The following is an 18,462-nucleotide window of genomic DNA, read 5'->3' as shown; positions in this document are numbered from 1 at the left end:
TTTCGGCACACTGTGTGCCGAATACATGTGATTTTCAACACACGGTGTGCCAAATACACTTTCCCTTGTATTCGGCACACGGTGTGCCGAATACAGGTGATTTTCGGCACACCGTGTGCCGAAAATGCCTTTTTCGGTACATTGTGTGCCAAAAAAAACTATTTTTGGCACACCGTGCATCGAATACAAATGCTAAAATTGTAAATATAGAAAAATATTATCCATTTTATTAAATACGCTCAAGTATATTATGCAAATTCGTATTTTTGCCGTCGTTGCCCTGGTGGTCTGTGTATTCGTGCTCTTACATGCGACTTGCAGGTGGTGGTGCGGCATGTGCATCACTGTGCGATGATTCCGTCGAACCTCTGTTTCTCCTGGTTGGTGACTAGGGGTGGAAATGGATGGTAGGAAATCCGAATTATCCGATATCCGTATTCGTTAAAATACGAATATGGATATCCGTATCCGTATTCGTTTCTGAAATGGATACTAAAATGGATATATCCGAATTCGTTTTCGAGATTCGGATTCAAATGTGGATATCCGAATTCAAGATATATCCGATTCGTATCCGTATCTGCCAACCAGGGAACCAAATTTTGCTAAAGTTTTAGAAATTTCAGATATGAACGAAATTCCAACCCAATCAAATTGGAACAAATTTCAGTCAAATTTCATCAAATTTCAGTTAAATTTGATCCAAAAATTTAAATTTCCAACATGAATTTTGAACAAAATTTCTAAAATTCCGGCCCAATCAAATTAGAACAAATTTCAGTCGAATTTTATCAAATTTCAGTCAAATTTTTTCAAAAATTTAAATTTTTGACCTTAATTTCAAAGATCGAGTAGATATCCGAATGCGGATTCGTATTCGATCTATCCGATTCGTATTTGTATTCGAGGACATCTAGATCCGTATTCGTATTCGGATTAAAATATGGTAAATCGTACTATCCGAATTCGATTCCATGCGTATTCGATCCGTTTTCACCCCTATTGATGACCCCTGTGCTCGGTGTCCTCGCCATGCATGTGCTTGCCGCCTGTGTCAGTGCACTGTGCTGCTTACAGTATCTGTCCTTTCTTCTGTGACCATGCTTGTGCTTTGTGCTGTGGTGGTCGCCCAGTGTTAAAGCCCTTTCTGTTGCGGCTTGTGTTGCTCCTCGAGTGTTAATTACCGTGTGCCCTACCCTACTAGCACCGAAGTGGATCGACGCCGAGGAGGGAGAGGTAGACTGGAGGAAGAAGATAACTGCTTTGTTGGCTTTTTCATCAGCATCGAACAACCACGAAGAACATAAACACACAAAAGAACGACAAAATTTTTCTCAACATATGCTGCTATTTTATTTCTCACACACGCACATTTTATAATTTACGCACAAGATTCCAACATGATTATGTTATTCGATGCCTCTTCCGCCGGTGTTGCCCTCTCATGTACGGCTGTTGTATACCAGCCAATTGGGCTCACTCGGGACAATATGGTTTCACAGTGCCACCTCTTGATTATTGCTTGCGGCTTGGTACATGGGTTTCACACGAACTTGAGTAGAAAGTTTTAGGTAGCTAGCCATTCCCAATACACGGGACAAGCTTATCGAACTTCATTTCGCACGGGACAAGCTTATCTTTTTCAATCTTCCAAGACATGTGTGCATGCTTGATGATGATGCAATGCCTAGAACTGCTCCATAATGCTGATCGTGTGCTTGATTATGCCAGATGATGATGGTAATCTTATAGGTGATGATCTTAGAGATTTAGCAAAAAGACTATTTAAATTATAATCAGACTACAGGAGCTGTTATGCTCCAAAGTCATTAGTATGTTTTATTCCTACTGATTTGATGACACCTGGCACCTAGTAAGACGTCTACCTATGCTTAGCATATCGCTGCTATATCAGCGTCCAACTAGTACAAAACAACCAATGCACTCCCCAGCTCACAACCCCTTCAAGACCAGAACATGAACATGACAGAAATTTGTTCATCGAAGAATCAAGTAAGATTGATGGATCGGGACCATGAGATCAGATCTCGTCCAACCAAGCTCACTAATCAGCACAATTTATTGCTGGACTCGTACTAGAAAGTAGAAGTCTCGAATCCGCCATGGACCACGCCCACGGTCATGGCACGCACACGGGGCGCGTGCCCAAACTACTGCTGCGCGGCGGCGGCGGCGGCGGCCGCGGCGGCGGCGCGAGCCTTGAGCCAGGCGATGATTTCGTCGAACACCTTCTCGACGTTCTCCTCGGGCTCGCCGATCATCTGGTGCCACATCCCGGGGTAGACACGGAGCGTCTTGTCCGCGCTGCCCGCGCGGCGGTGCAGCTCCTCGACGCACGCCGGGTCGCAGACGGTGTCGTCCCCGCCGTGCACCACCAGGAGAGGCAGGTCCACCTCCTCGAACCGCCCCTGCAGCTCGCGGCACACGCGGAGGAGCTCCAGCGCCGTGGCGGCACGGGGCGGCGCCGTGGTACGGCGCGGGCTGGCCAGCGCGAGCTTCCGCTTCCACTCCACCTTGAAGGACCGCTCCGGGATGTTGCCCCTGGTGAACGCGAGCCGCCAGGTGGGGGCCACGGTGGCGGCGGCCCAGAGGAGGTGCTCGAGCGGCCACGGCGGCTTGAACCGGGGGCTGACCCCGCACATGGCGCCGTTGAGCACCGCGCCGTCGCGCCATAGCTCTTTGCCCCTGAGGTGGAGGAGCAGCGCGATGGCGCCCCCCAGGGACTCCCCGTAGAGGAAGCAGGGGAGCGGGGGCGGGTAGTCGGCGCGGAAGGGCGCGAAGGCGGCGTCGCAGTCGTCGAGGACCGGCCCGATGTCCGGGATGTGGCCCTGGAGGCCCTCGGAGAAGCCGTGGCCCTGGTGGTCGAGCGCGGCGACGGCGAACCCGGCCGCAGCTAGGTGGACGGCGGTGAGCTGCACCATCCAGCTGGACTCGCCCGTGAAGCCGTGCACGACGGCGACGGCGCCCAGGACGGGGCCTTCCCCCGGGGGCACCCAGCGCTGGGTGAAAATGCGGAGGCCGCGCGGGTTGACGAAGGACGAGGTGGAGTGCACCACGCCGTGGCGCGCGTAGAACTCATCCGGGGAGCGGCGGCCGAAGGGGCTGCGCTCGTCAGCCTCCGCCACCGGGTGCACCATCTTCTCCTCTCTCTCTGTCTCTCTGTCTCTCTCTCGCTGGCTTGTCCTCCTCTCCGCTCTCTTGTAGTAGTACTAGAATGGGAAGGAAGATGGAAACAAGGGGATGGGGAGGCGTGGGTTGGATTGTCCGCTGTACAAGTTGCCGGAGAGCAGAGGCGGATGGAATTGGAACTGGGGGAGGTTGCCGCGGGTCGGCGGTAATAAATACTCTCTTCTGTTGCGTATGTATATCGTTTTAGATTTATATATAAGAATTAAAAAATAGATTAAATAATTTTAGTGTTCTTTATTTATTTTATATTGAAAAAGATAATTTATTTATTTGTGAGAGTAATAATATTTATTAAATAAGAGCAAGAAGAGAATAAAAGAGAAAAAAATGCATAAAAATTTGAGAATGATTTATATTTAGAGAATAGTTGAGAAGACTAAAACGATCTACATTTGTAATCAGAGGGAGTATATTAGAGTCACGACTAGAAAAGAGAAGAGTAGCGGCGGTAATCAAAATATATGATAATTTTATAATTTCAAAGTAATTTTAACTTAAGTTTTTCCAATCTTACTTTTTATTAATTAACTCCATTCTATTATAAGTTTTATTTTTTACAATTAATGGTATTAAAAGAGAATAAAATAAATATTTTATTTTTCACCTTAATATTTATGTTTAACTCCAAAACATCATCAGAGAAGAGAATGCCTCGTATTATTATATTTTTAACAATTATAATAATAGTGATGAAATATAATGATAGGGAAACATTAGTCATGAGAAATACCTCCTATCATTATATTTCTTTTAACATAAGACATTCAATGCCCGTTGAGTTTTGGTGTCCCAACCACTCGGGTGAGGACATAGCAATCCAGAGGCCCCGAAACCGATTTGTCAGTATACAGAAATTAATACCCGTGACAGAGATAGCCAACGAAAATCCACACTTACTGCACCGGAAAGAAACGCCCATTTAATTGCCTGTCGTCCAATTTAAGCACGGATGGGAATTCATGACTTCGGAAAGGCATAAACATGAAAAGGCGCAGGAACTCAACCAAATCGCGAGGATTTCTAGAATGTATCATCTGATGAATTGAATTATTTGTGACCCACAAAATTCTTCAGGATTTGCTACTTCGGCATCGATTTAGCATCTCTGCATGACGGCAAGGTGAATCTCTCCTTTCTTCGAAGAGGATCCTCTACAGAATTACATAATCACTAACATAAAAGACTGGATTCACATGTCATGAAAACTAAGCAGAGAAGGAAGCATAAGCATCGATTCATTATTATCGAAGGCGTAAACCTACGAGTGTATGACTGTTGTTATGTTATGGTCATCTAGTGAATTCGAACAGTCAGGTAGGTGAATTAAAAACTCACTCCCGTTTGTTTTCGTCTTCACAACAACCTTTGATTTAACGTGTCATAATGACATAGCATCCCTCTGCATAAAGATTGGATGTGCCATAATACCTAGGTGACGTCTCGGCTTTTGACCAATGCATCAGCCTTGAACTACGATGCACCATAGGCACCCTTGGAAATTCAACCGTCATTACCGGATCTTGATGGCTTCACCATTTTCCGTTCGACCCGTTCCTGCGACTATAAATAAGGGGATCCAAAACCGTTCGTTTTCACCCCAAATCTCCTTCCCTTCTTCCTACGCACTGCTCAGTAGAACTCTTAGAATTTGAAACTATGGCTTTCACTCCACAGTCGCCTCCCGGGCAATGTCCAAAAATCAAAGAAGTAGGATCTCTCACCCCACAGCCTTTCGCCATGGTTCCACTGGGAGTCATCATCGCTTCCTCTGATGAAGAGGAATTGAGTGAGAGGTCAAAGAGGAGAGGGAACAAAATGTCTATCAAAGGTCATTGACTCTTTATTCGGCACCTCCGGCACTTCCTCAACGCCGATGCCATGGAGCAAACAGCTCATGAGTCAGCGATGCGGGCTACATAAGGGGGAGATATCGATGGTGGTGATCTTAACGAGATCATCTACCAGGTCTCCAACGAGGTCTTCGGTGATGGAGCCTCCGATGGTGAAGAAAGTGTGGTCGCCTTCTCCATCGACAACCATCATATCACCTCTGTGTCCTACGGAGGGCCACTCAGCATCATCGACACCGGTCAGCAGCTCTAGTAAGATCTTTGCCTCTGCCACTCTCCTTGGCCTTTATGTTGGTCGGTGACCTGTTCCCGAGGCAATCAGCTATCACCCCAAGGACGAGCAAAAAAGGTTCCTCGACTCGTTCGAGGGCAAGTAAGGGTCCACATACTTCTGAAATCTAGGAGGTGGTGGTTCTTCACTATTTGCAAGAGCTAGGGGAATCATTTCTATCAACTTTGCACTAACTCTGTAGGTCAGAATGGAAAATATGTAATATAGGTAGTCAGTCTAATCAAAATGTAATTGACTTACCTTTGACTTACCTTATCTATGAATGAAACTGTCAGAGTCGATCGATGTTCTACGAGTTTTTGAGTTCTTCACTGTTTGGAGTAGATAGTCGTATCAAACCAGGTCGAGTGACTTTGATGCCCAGCCTATTTTTGCACCTTTCGTTGAACTACATCCCCAGTAGTGAGTCTTATGGGCTGGTTTTTTGACTATGATATCTACGCAACGATTGTTGATACTTAGCAACTCAAATGGATGCTCAATCATAGTACTCCTCGAGTAGATTGATATCGTTCCACTACTATAAAAACTATTTTCAGAAGCGGTTCGAAACCTATTTTCACAGGCATTTAGCGTACCCTCCTATATCGAAGGCATGTATAAATGGACTATTTCCACAAGCGCAAAAGAGACCACCTATGGAAATTTCCTTAAAAGAACCACCTGTGGAAATAGATTTCCACAGTTGGTCTCTTTTGTATCCGCCTGTAGATAGGTAGATTTCCACATGCGGGTGACATAATGACCCGCCTGTTGTTGGGACCGAAATCCCGGACAGGGTGGACCTTCGCTCACGGAAATGCCGAAGGGTCCACGGAGTGACATGTGCTTGGGGTAGAACTGTTTTCACACACCTCTCGGATACAGTATGACCCTATTTATAGCCCGTACTCGACCACTCCAAGCGTGCTTTACAGTTCCTACCCCTTTACCTGCTACATCCTTGGAATATTTGGGGGCATTATGGTACAATTAAGCATATTTACATAATCACAACTCTGCCCCGTGCAGTTAAGGCGGGCCCCGCTATCCAGTCATGGTCTTTGGCTCTGGAAACCTGTCGAAGACTTCTCCGTTCCGTCGCCACGAGCTGGCCTTCGGCTCCAGATCGAAGACTAGCTGCTACCTTCGCCCACTGCAGTCAATCAGAACCGCTGGCATGGACTTTGTCTTTCGGCCGAAGGCTCGCCACCGCCTTCGCCGACACGGGAAGCCGGGACTGCGGGCACGCTTACATCCTTCGACCGATGGTACTTCGCGATCTTCGCTACCTTCATATGCAGTCCCTGAAATGAACATGTAGTGACAAGCAGGTGGACCTTCCGGCAGACTTCGAGCTATCCTCCGAAAGGGGGGGCGGGAGATCATCCCCAACACCTGTGGTATGTATTTCATTCAAATATTAATATAGAATATTTTATTCCCTCCGGATTTTAACATATTTTCAAGATAGATTTCAACAGCATTTGAATCAACACAAGTTCAATATTTAACACAAATACAATAATATTCACAAGTACAATATTTTTACATCACACGCCAGATATTCAACACAAGTATTATTTTATCTGCCACTCACAAAGCTTTGGATGGCTAGCCAATTCACCTCCGAGGTCAAAGAACCTGCCACTCTTGTGAATGACTTCGTGCATGATGAACAAGCACATGTCACGTTGGATGTTTTGGATATCTTTGTCTTTGAGCGAGGTGTGGGTACATTCGATCATTCGTGCCTGAAATAAAAACACAACTAAAAGAGTTAACATACTATTGACAACGGAAACATAACTAAATAAAAATGTGCAAGCGCAATGATGACTTACATCCTCAGGGTTTGTTGTGTACCTCACGTTTACCTTAAGAAATTGTCAAACATAGTATCCACACATAATGGTGTCGAAACCTTGTTTGTGGCACTTCAAATAAAAACGCAAAGTGTTCGTCAGTTCAATAAGACTCTTCATCATAAGATACAAGCATTAGAGGTGTGTTATTACTGGAAAATATGTACGGACCATCATCACATCCTTCTTAGATATATCGTGTATCCCATCTTTCAGTACATACCACTTGTAGGTCATATTTAAATGCCAATAAGTAATTATCAATTCATAAATTATTTATAATAATTTTGTGTATGAGGATTTTTTACCTCTGTATAACGTCGATGAGATCTTGGTAGGATGATTGAGAGATATCAGCTGAGTTAAGGACCACGAGTCTGCTCGATTTTGGCATCAGCATTATACAAATAAAGTAGTCCCTACATGAAAACTTATGTTAGGTTCTTGATCGACTAATTAAGTTGAATACTTATATTAGTTTCTTGACATATCACACTTACTTAAAGTTGTAGGTGTAAAGATCGGTGACGTCCTAAGAGGGGGTGAGTTAGGACACTTAAAATCTATTTGGCTTCAAAAGATTCACAAGATAAACCTATATCAAATTCTATCCAAATATGCTTTAGATTTATCTAGTATGTCTACTCTACCATTCAAAAGAGTTTTGCAACCTGTAGCCAATCCTAGCAAACTACTCTAGGAAGATAAATGCGCAAAGGTAGATTGCAAATATGTAAATGCAGAAACGTAAATAAGGTAGAGTGAACAAATTCGGCACAAGGAATTTTTATCCTGTGGTATCAATGACATAAACGTCACCCCTAGTCTACGTTGGAGCTCCACTAAGGATATGCTCCCGGTGGCACCCGGTCATGACTCTTGAGCCACCAAGGCAAAGCCTAAAGCCGGATGAGTCACCAAACCACCACATCAAGGTCTCACCACTAGCCTATCTTCCGGTCACTTACCGTTGTGATCACTTTGAAGCTTGATCCACAAAGGCAAGGGTCTCCGTGTCCCTACACAATTGCCTTGCCGTCGCTCCGCACTAAGTCAGAGAGTCAACAAGATTGCCGGTAAGTCACCAAGACTCTAATGTGTCGGCGTACCTCTTGGTACAAGCTAGGATCACTCTTTGATCCCTTCTTCAAGCTACAACACCTAGCTACAACTCACTCTAGGCCTATAAGCACTAAACACTTTCTAACCTTGTGCTTAATCACCTTGGATGATCACTTTAAGCACTTTGGTGCTTGAATATCTTCTCAAGTGTGTATAAGCGTCTAGACTCCAACAGCATGCCACATCTTCAAATAACTAAGTGAAGGGGTATTTATAGCCTTAAACTCGCACACTAGAGGTTAACCCAACCGCTCAGAAAAGCTATTAACACCGGATGATCCAGTGATAACAGAAGTACTAACACCAGATCATCCGGTGAGTACATCCTTAGAAACTAGCGGCTGGAATCCACTCAAATCAATTGTGAATACCGGACTATCCAGTGTACCTTCAAATCCAACACCGGATCTTCCGGTGAGTTATCTTTAGCCATCCGAGCTTTTACAGCCTCTGTGTAAAATGCTCCTGTGCATTCATCCGGTGTTCTTTCATTCACACCGGACCATCCGGTGAGTTGAACCTTCTTTTCTTTTCCCTGAAAATACTTCGATGCAACTATCTTTATGATCACCGGACTATCTAACATACATCATTATCATCAAAAAAGTAATTAATCCCACATCTCGTCTAATTCTCACCAATTGTTCATCCCAACATCATTATCATCAAAAAATTAATTAAGCATGTAGCTCACGAACAATGGAATGTTCCACCGCTCGACTTTTACCGGTGACCTATGCAGCATTTTGGTTAAATTTTAAGTGAGACATTATCATGGTTATCCCTAGGTGTGAGGAACAGTGACGTCCTAAGTGGGGGAAAGAGGGGTTAATTAGGACACTTAAAAACTAATGGCTTCTAAAACTTCACAAGATAAATCTATCTTAATTTCTATATAAATGTGCTTTAAGTTTATCTAGTGTGTCTACTCTACCGCTGAAGAGGATTGAAACCTACTCAAGCAAGGTAATTTATGAGTATGTAAACGTAGAAACGTAAATAAGGTAGGGACACAACCTCAGCATAAGGGATTTTTATCCCGTGGTATTAGTGGAACACAAGTCATCCTTAGTCCACGTTGGATCTCCATAGAGGATATGCTCCCGGTTGTCGAGTATCATCCGGTCATGTCTTTTGAGCTACCAATTCACCAAGATATGGCCTCAAGCACGATGAGCAACCAAGCCACCAAGGCGAGATCTCACCACTAACCTCTCTTGCAGTCATTTGTGAATCATCTTTACTTCGGAGCTTTAGTCACAAAGACAATAGCCTCCGCGTCTCCGCACAATATTCTTGCCACTGCTCCACAACAAGTTGGAGGGTCAACAAGGTACAGCAAGTCACTAAGACTCCAATACGTCGGCGTACCTCTTGATACACGGTTAGATCACTTCTTAATCCACTCTATAGGTTGCAACACCTAGTAACTCTTCTCTCTAGGCCTATAAGGATTAATCACTCTCTAATGGTGTGGGTTATAGCCAACCCATGCTAGACTTAGCAATCAAACAAGTTTTAGGCTTCACTTCATCCGTTGAAAAATCAATAAGATAAAGTTTACCCTTCAACTTACCGGTGAAAGCTATTGAGGCGTCTTCCTTCTAGAGACGATCACACCCTCATTAGTAAAAAGATAATTGTAACCCATTTCACATAATTGTGACACGGATAACAAATTATAATTAATAGACTTGACTAACAAAACATTTGAAATAGAGTGATAATTGGAAATAGCAATTTTACCTAAACCTATTACCTCTCCTTTTCCATCATCGCCAAAGATGATGTTTTCATGTGGTCCTCCATCTTCTTCAAAAGATGAGAACATACTATTTTCTCCGGTCATGTGATTTGTACATTGCCTTGGATGATCATGTTTAACATTTTGATGGCTTGAATGTCTTCTCAAGTGTATATGAGCTTCTCTAGACTCCAGCACCTTCAAATGGCCAAGTGGGTGGATTTTTATAGCCTCAAACTCGCCAACTAGCTGTTGCTCCAACAGCTCACCTTTACTGTGAACACTGGATGACCGGTGACAACAGTAGTACAAACATCGGACCATCCGGTGTGTACAATCTTAGAAACTAGCTGTTAGAATCCACTCAGAAACACTTCTAAACACCGCATTGTCTAGTGTATACTTCATCTCCATCACCAGACTATCCGGTGTGTATACTTGAGCCTGATCGAGCCAATTTTTTCACTGTTCAACTGTTCGGTGTATTGATCTTCTGATCATCGGATCTTTCGGTGTGTATAGCTTCATCGTCTCCGAGTTCTAGAAAATACTATAGTGTACACTGCCTTTTCATCACCGGACCTTTCAGTGTATTGATCTTCAGTCTTTGATAGTTGCAGAGCTTTTGTTAAATGCTCTGATATACACTGATTTTGATCACCAGACCTTTCAATGAGTACAATCTTATTTTAGCTTAGTTTTTCATTCTTCTAGAAAAGGCTCTGGTGTGTACACTTGTGGTATCACTGGACTATCCGGTGTAGTCATTTTCCCTAGGACTCCTCCAATTCAATCAAACTTTATCCTGGTTTCGGTGGCTTCTTCATGTACTACATCCATGAGACCTACTAATCATATATTATTGACAAACATGTTAGTCCCAATGACTATGTTGTCATTAATCACCAAAATCACAATCATGGGCTAATAGGGCTATTTTCGCTACAATCTCCCCTTTTTGTTGATTGATGACAACACAACTAAAGCAAGTGGTAAATAATAAATAATATCAATTGTAAAGAGCGCAAAATCTTACCATATTGCTTGGTTACATGTTCTTACCACTTAGTCCTCCTTTTGTTGTGGCTCTCCTTTTCTCTATTGCCACTATCTCCCTTGATCGACCCATACTATAGCTTCTTTATTGCATGCTTTTGGTACCAAATGTAGATGAGTCCCACTTTGTCAACCTTGGCATCTTGTTTGTTCTCCACTAGGCATGCCTCTTGCTTTGGTTGTCAAACTTCTCTCCCATTGTCAATAATCTCAAAAATGACTACAAACACATTTTGAACTCAATGAAGAGCGTTAGAGCATATGTGAGAGTGTTTCATAAAATATGATACCAACTATAGGAATACCACTTCATGGGTTTCAAATCAAGATGATACCAATAGAGATGAAATCACATGGATCACAATTCATGAAACTCACATAATATGATTTAAACCCCTACTATATGTGTGCATACATATGATAAGAGAGAGACATATGCATAACTAGATAATATGTTAAGATACAAGTTTAATCCATATTATACATGAAGGTACCTTAAATGAACAAATGAATTGACAATGATACCAATTGAAGCCTTTAAGCATTATATCAGTACATGAGACTATAAAAGATATTACTTAATACACATGTTAGTCTTAAAATCACAACCTATAGGATATGCTCCTCCAAAATATGTACATACAAATGTTGAAAACTTGTGAGAGATCTGCACTTGTTTTTTTATAACAATAAGGAGGGTACCCTATAGATTGGATTATGTCACATGAAAAATACTAATTGTAAAACTAGTGTCATGTAAGAAATCTACAACTAATAAACTATTTCGGTTGCTCACAAGAAAGAGAAAAACACAAGCAACCTACCATATGAAAACTTACACTAGGTATTGCAATAAATTGAAATATGCACATGCAATCTTAGACAATACAAATGAGCTACAATAGTTGAAAGATTTTGCATCTAGCTCTATTACCTATTTTACCTTTGAGTGGGAATTTGGGTATATGATGATCATGATCTTCATCAATGTACCCAATCTTGTGTACTTGACTTCTTTGCTTGAATCTTCACTCCATCTTGACAGCCACAAAATGACATATCCAGTCTTGTTCGGTTGTCCCTAAGCCCACAACAACACCAGCTCAACAGAATGCACCAAACCGATTGAGGCCCCTTCATGTTGATGATGACTTCCTTTATCATCCAAATAGGTTGGTTCCACCCCCGGTACTTTCTCCAAACTACTTACCATTGTTTTTCTTCTTGAGCTTGTAATGGTTGCTTTTGGTCTTGATCTTATAGTTGGGTTTGGTGTAGATGTTGGGGGTCTTGATGGAGAGGTTCGTTATCTTCATCTTTTCCTTTGTCTCCTTCTTGACTTGTTTGCATTGGAAGAACTTATGGTATTCTTGATGGCAATTGAAGTATGTCATGGTGGACCCCTTCGCAAGTTTGTTCACCATGCTATTACGGTTATCTTAAGGAGCTTGGACATGTTATTTGCCCTTTAATTTTGTCAAGTCCTTTTTGAGCTTCTCTATTGCTTGAGCTCATCATTCTCTTGTGCAATTAGTTTATTATATTATTCTATAACAACATTCTCAACACAATCTCATTGCAAAGGGATGAATTAGAAAAATAAATTAAATCATCACAAGAAGTGGAAACATCTACCTTAGGCTTGAGATTAAAAAGAGAGGTAAATTGCTTCGAAAGGACCTTAGTTTGAGATTCAATACACTCAAATTTAGCCTTAATCTCTTCATGCTCCTTGTCTAGCAAATTGAATTTGCTCAATAATTGTTCATAATTATAAACAAAGGTAGCATGAATATCATTAAGGGCATTGAATTTCGTTAGTTCTTTAGATTATTTCCTTAAGGCTCTTTGTTGCTCATTGATCAAATCAAGAAGTTCTTCATGGGAGGGAGAATCCTCATCAGATTCATCATCACTTACATCACTTCCAATACGTTTGTCTATGAGGCACTTGTGTGATGACTTGCATGATGACGACTTGTGTGATGATGACTTTGAGGAAGAGCTTCTCTTGGAGAAGTGGATGGTGATGTTCTCATCTCTTGAACTTGAATCTTCATGTTCACTCAACCATCTTATCATGCTTGTAAATGTTTTTCTTCTTTCTCTTGTCTCTCTCTTATTTTTGGTCTTCTTCTCTTTCTTAATATGATTAATTATTTTGACCAAGTATTTTAAGAAGATTGGATTATCAATCTTGGTATTGATTCTGTTGATGTTCTTTTCCACTTGTGACATGAGTTTGGTCATCTTGGGATCAATTTCTTTATCGCTTGATATGCTTTGATCATCCTCTTCATAACTCTCTTCATCTTGATCACTATCATCTTTACTTGAGTTTGACTCTTGCTCTTGCCTTCTTATCTTTGCCTTCATGTGTGAACACAGTGTTTGTTTGTTTGTGAGGGCAAGATTGTTAGCGTCGGATGAGATAAAAGCTTTAACCCCCATGTTCATAGTCATCTCATGGGTGTTAATCTTGCCCATAACTTGGCTTAGAGTCACCCTGTTCATGTCGTGATTGTCGTAAATGATGGGGACAATTAGCCTGTACTTTGGAATAAGAGCTTTAAGTATTCTTCTCACCACTTGAGCGTCTTTAATTTGCATCAAACCTAACCCATTGATCTAATTGATAAGAATATTCAAACGTGAGTACATATCATTAACACTTTTATGGGGTAGTTGTTTAGTACCATTGAGCTTAGTAACAAGCACATGATATTTCTCATTGCTCAAATTGTTTGTGCCTTCATGTATTTCAAAGAGACTATTCCAAATATCATGTGCATTAGTGAGAGAATAAACACGATTAAATGTATTAACATTTAAAGATAAAAAAATTATTCTTTGTCAATGCATCTAATTTTCTTTCTTTATTTGTGAGGTGTTTCCTCATCCCTTTCTCGGTGACTCTCCAAACATCTAAATATTTAGCCTGCAAATAACAAGTCATTATAATTTTTCATCGGAGAAATTTGTGCTATCGAAATATGGAGCGCCATGGGTATCCATCCTAACTTCAAATGTCACAACTCTAGACGGTAAAACCTATCAAGAGCACGAGGCTCTGATACCAATTGTGAGGAATGGTGACATCTTAAGAGGGGGTGAATTAGGACATTTAAAAACTAATGGCTCCTATAACTTCACAAGATAAATCTATCTCAATTTCTATCTAAATGTATTCTATGTTTATCTAGTGTGTCTACTCTATCGCTCAAGAGGATTGCAACCTACTCTAACAAGGTAAATTGCGAGTATGTAAATACAAAAACGTAAATAAGGAAGAGAGAAAAACTCAGCATAAGAGATTTTTATCCTATGGTATCGGTGGCACACAAGCCACCTCTAGTCCACGTTGGAGCTCCACAAAAGATATGCTCCCGGACACCAAGTCTTTTCCGGTCACATCTCTTGAGCTACCAAGTCACCAAGACATGGCCTCAAGCACAATCAGTCACCAAACCACCAAGGTGAGGTCTCACCACTAACCTCTCTTTCGATCACTTGTGCATCATCTTCACTTTGAAGCTTTAGTCATAAAGATAAGGGCCTCGTGTCCCAGCACAAACTTCTTGCCGTCGCTCCAAACCAAGTCGGAGGGTCAACAAGTTACCAGTAAGTCACCAAGACTCCAAGGCACCGACGTACCTCTCGATACACTGTTGGATAACTCCTTGATCTATTCTCTAAGTTACAGCACCTAGCAACTCTTCTCTCTAGGCCTATAAGCACTAATCACTCTCTAATGGTGTGCTAATTTCCTTGGATGATCACATTTAACACTTTGATGGCTTGGATGTCTTCTCAAGTGTATATGAACTTCTCTAGACTCTAGCACCTTCAAATAGCCGAGTGGGTGGGTATTTATAGCCTTAAACTCACCAACTAGCCGTTGCTTCAACGACTCAACTTTACTGTGAACACTGGATAATCCGGTGACAATAGTAGTACAAACAGCAAACCATGCGGTGTGTATAACCTCAGAAACTAGCCGCTAGAACCCATTAAAAAATACTTCTGAACACCGGATTGTCTAGTGTATACTTCATCTCCATCACCAGACTATCCGTTGTGTATACTTGAGCAAGATTGAGCTAACTTCTTCACTGTTCAACTGTCCAGTGTATTGATCTTCTGATCACCGAATCTTCCGGTGTGTATAGCTTCATCTTCTCTGAAATCTAGAAAACACTTGGGTGTGCACTTTTTTTCATCATCGGACCATCCGGTGTATTGATCTTCAGTCTTTGATAGTTGTAGAGCTTCTGTTAAATGCTCCAGTGTACAATAATTCTGATCACCGGACCTTCTGTTGAGTACAATCTCATTTCAGCTCAATTTTTTATCCTTCTGTAAAATGCTCTAGTGTGTACACTTGTGGTATCACCGGACTATCCGGTGTAGTCATTTTCCCTGATACTTCTCCAATTCAATTAAATTTTGTCCCAACTTCAGTGACTTCTTCACATATTGCATCCATGAGATCTACTAATCATATATTCTTGACAAATATGTTAGTCCTAATGACTATATTATCATTAATCACTAAAATCACAATCGTAGCCTAATAGGATCATTTTCACTACACTAAGTTACAAGTATTGTGATAAAAAATAACATGATAGGGATAAATGCAACAAGATAGATTCTACCCAATTCCCGACATCGACTAGCTAACATGCATATACAGCACATAGCAATATCTAATAGATTGACCAATAATTTAGCAAAATATGTGAGAAATATGATAGATGCTTGCCTTGGTGCTCTGCTTGAAATAAAGATCAATCATAAAACCTTCTCAAGAAAGCTCATCTCTCTGTTTCGTTGGTCACTAGAAGAGGATAATGCATCGCCATGAGCATGATGAAATACCATAAATATTCTTTATGATGCATGAAAATATTTTTTCCTAGTTAGCACATTCTATAAGAAGACTAGAAAAAATTGGTTTCACCAATTTTGGACTTGTAAAGAATTAAAGGTGAAATAATGAAGCTTTAATAATAATTAATTTATCTCAGAAAATTGAACAATTATTTCATGGTTGTGAGTATTTTTAATAGGTAAAGGACATTATTATGAAACCAACAAAATTAGTTTCACAATTTTTGGAGCTATAAAGAATTTATTATGCATTTTACAAGTTTAACCAAAAAGTAAAGTGCACTAAAATAGGTCTATCATACCACAAATATGGGTGATTAGACCGTTGGGAGTGACAGTTGGACCGTAAAGAAATTCTATCAGACTCCTAGGAAGTGTGTCGGTTTGATTCCCCATGGTCGGACCGGCCCGATGGGCGGTCTGACTCCTAGAGCAGTGGTTAGACCATTCTGAGATGCAGTCAAACCATTGTGCTTGGCCAATGGCACTTGGTGAGCTCGCCAGTGACAATTCCGGTGATACCTTTGGCCAAGGCCGAAACCTAAATGCTATATGTAACGAGAAGAACCTATTTTAGGTGGTTTGAGCGACATTCATGGGGCCAAAAGCTTTAGCCCCATGGATCGACGTTTATGGATAGGTGGAGCTCGGTCCTATGGCTATGGGGAGTGGGGGAACTCTGAGGAAATGAGGGAAAAGGGGTTGGGTTGTTTCTTCTTTGTGTGGTGAAGCTTTCTAGAGGGTTGGCTGGCTCCAGAGAAGTTCCGATGTAGAGATCGACTACGGGTGCTCTGTCAGCCTAGAGGTGGAAAAAGAGCTTGGGCTTGCTCCGGCGAAGGGATTCTTGGGGATGAGCTCGGGGACAACATGGTGAACTCGTGGGCGACCTTCTCCTCCGATCTTCGATGTCTGTTGAGCTTGAGGTGTAGGAATGGTGAGGGATCTCCTCTCCCCCCCGCCCTCTCTCTCACTCCCTCTCTCTTTGTGGTGGGGATAGAATAAATGAGGGGGAGAGAGAGAGAGTGGGTGGGAGTCAGTCAATGGGTTTTAAGTGTCATTCTGAGTTCTAACGGTCTGACCGCAGGGACGCCCGATCATACCGTAGATAGGGCCCACGTGCTAAAAATCTTCTTTCTTTTCCTCATTTCTTTCTATTATTTACCTCATCCTTCCGAAATGGCTTTGAGGTTTCCTAACCATTTATAAATAATTCTCACTCATAAACTTATGGTGGGAACGTGAGGCGTTTAGCGACATAACATTTTTTCAAAACATTTTTTTAACACTTAAAACAAAAATTAAAATATGAATTATGATATCATGATGCATATGTCCACTTAATGACTAGGTTAGGGCTTTCATTTTGGTGGTGCTTTCATGGAGGCTGGCTGGTGTTTTCACTAAATATGCATGCATGCAACCATGTAGCCATTATGAATTTTTGCTTAAGCAGTGAGGTGGGTTGACCAAAAACGCAGTTAATGGCTTGTAGGTAGTGGACAATTAATAGGGGTAATAGTAACTAAAATCACCTAAACATGCATGGGGAAGCAAACCACGCCTTACATTGTTGGACATAATTAGAAGAGAAACAATTGATTAAACATTCCTCTTTAATAAAGATAATATGTTGTACAGATTAATATATTTGAAAAACAAAATTAAGCCTTACAAAACAACAACAACCACATACTATCATCTGTTTGCTATGATTCACCTCAGCAGTATCATCCAAAATGATTAAAGACTTTATTGCAATATAAGAATGACATCAAAGTAATTAAAGTAAAGACATCCATATGTATGCATATGATATGTTCTTTCTCACTTTTACCCCTTCTCGGGTAACGTAATAGTGTGCATCATATCTCTTCTCAAGTAACATACAATGTTGCACTAGTACGGTTGCAGCTAGGGGCAGCAACAAAGACTTTCAATGTATGGGATATATATGCATGACATGATTCATGAACAAATGAGACATAACTTCCAACATATGTATATACTTCAAAATTGCATACTATGATAAAAAAAAATAACTGCAAAGTGATGTATCTCACTTCCTGCATTTCATAACTCAAGAATCAAGTAAGCTTCAGAAAAATAAATGTTAAGGCAACAAGTATAATTTAAAGAGATAACTTCCAAAGGAGATATATATTTCATGCTCTACATATGAGGAATATGAACAACTGCAAGAAAGAAGGCATATCCTACTTCCTTTTCCTCATAATGCAGGAAAAACATCTAATCTTGAGAAGACAGAAAGTAAGAAACATGCTTATATTTATCGAATATCTAACTATACAATATATATGCATAAGGAGTACACCGTATATGGACAGGGTATGTCATGCGCATATTTAACAACTCTGGGACTCAAACCGGAGACTCAAACCTATCTACATCACGTGTCTCGCTTCGTGTTCAATCCCTGATCTCAAAGGTACC

General features: G+C 41.3%; 1 protein-coding gene across 1 annotated transcript; it reads right to left on the bottom strand.

Moving 5' to 3' along the window:
• Positions 1 to 1,978: 1,978 nt before the first annotated feature.
• Positions 1,979 to 3,351, bottom strand: LOC133911275 (caffeoylshikimate esterase-like). Its single transcript, XM_062353477.1, has one exon. The coding sequence runs from the start codon at positions 3,156 to 3,158 to the stop codon at positions 2,172 to 2,174; it is 987 nt and encodes a 328-aa protein (XP_062209461.1). The 5' UTR covers positions 3,159 to 3,351; the 3' UTR covers positions 1,979 to 2,171.
• Positions 3,352 to 18,462: the final 15,111 nt, after the last annotated feature.

This window comes from Phragmites australis, chromosome 1 (assembly GCF_958298935.1).
Source record: "Phragmites australis chromosome 1, lpPhrAust1.1, whole genome shotgun sequence".
Classification (NCBI taxonomy): Eukaryota; Viridiplantae; Streptophyta; class Magnoliopsida; order Poales; family Poaceae; genus Phragmites; species Phragmites australis.
This window is presented reverse-complemented; position numbering and strand designations above follow the sequence as displayed.

Excerpts from the sequence above, each read along its gene's own strand:
- LOC133911275 (XM_062353477.1), bottom strand. The coding sequence starts at position 3,158 with ATGGTGCACCCGGTGGCGGAGGCTGACGAGCGCAGCCCCTTCGGCCGC.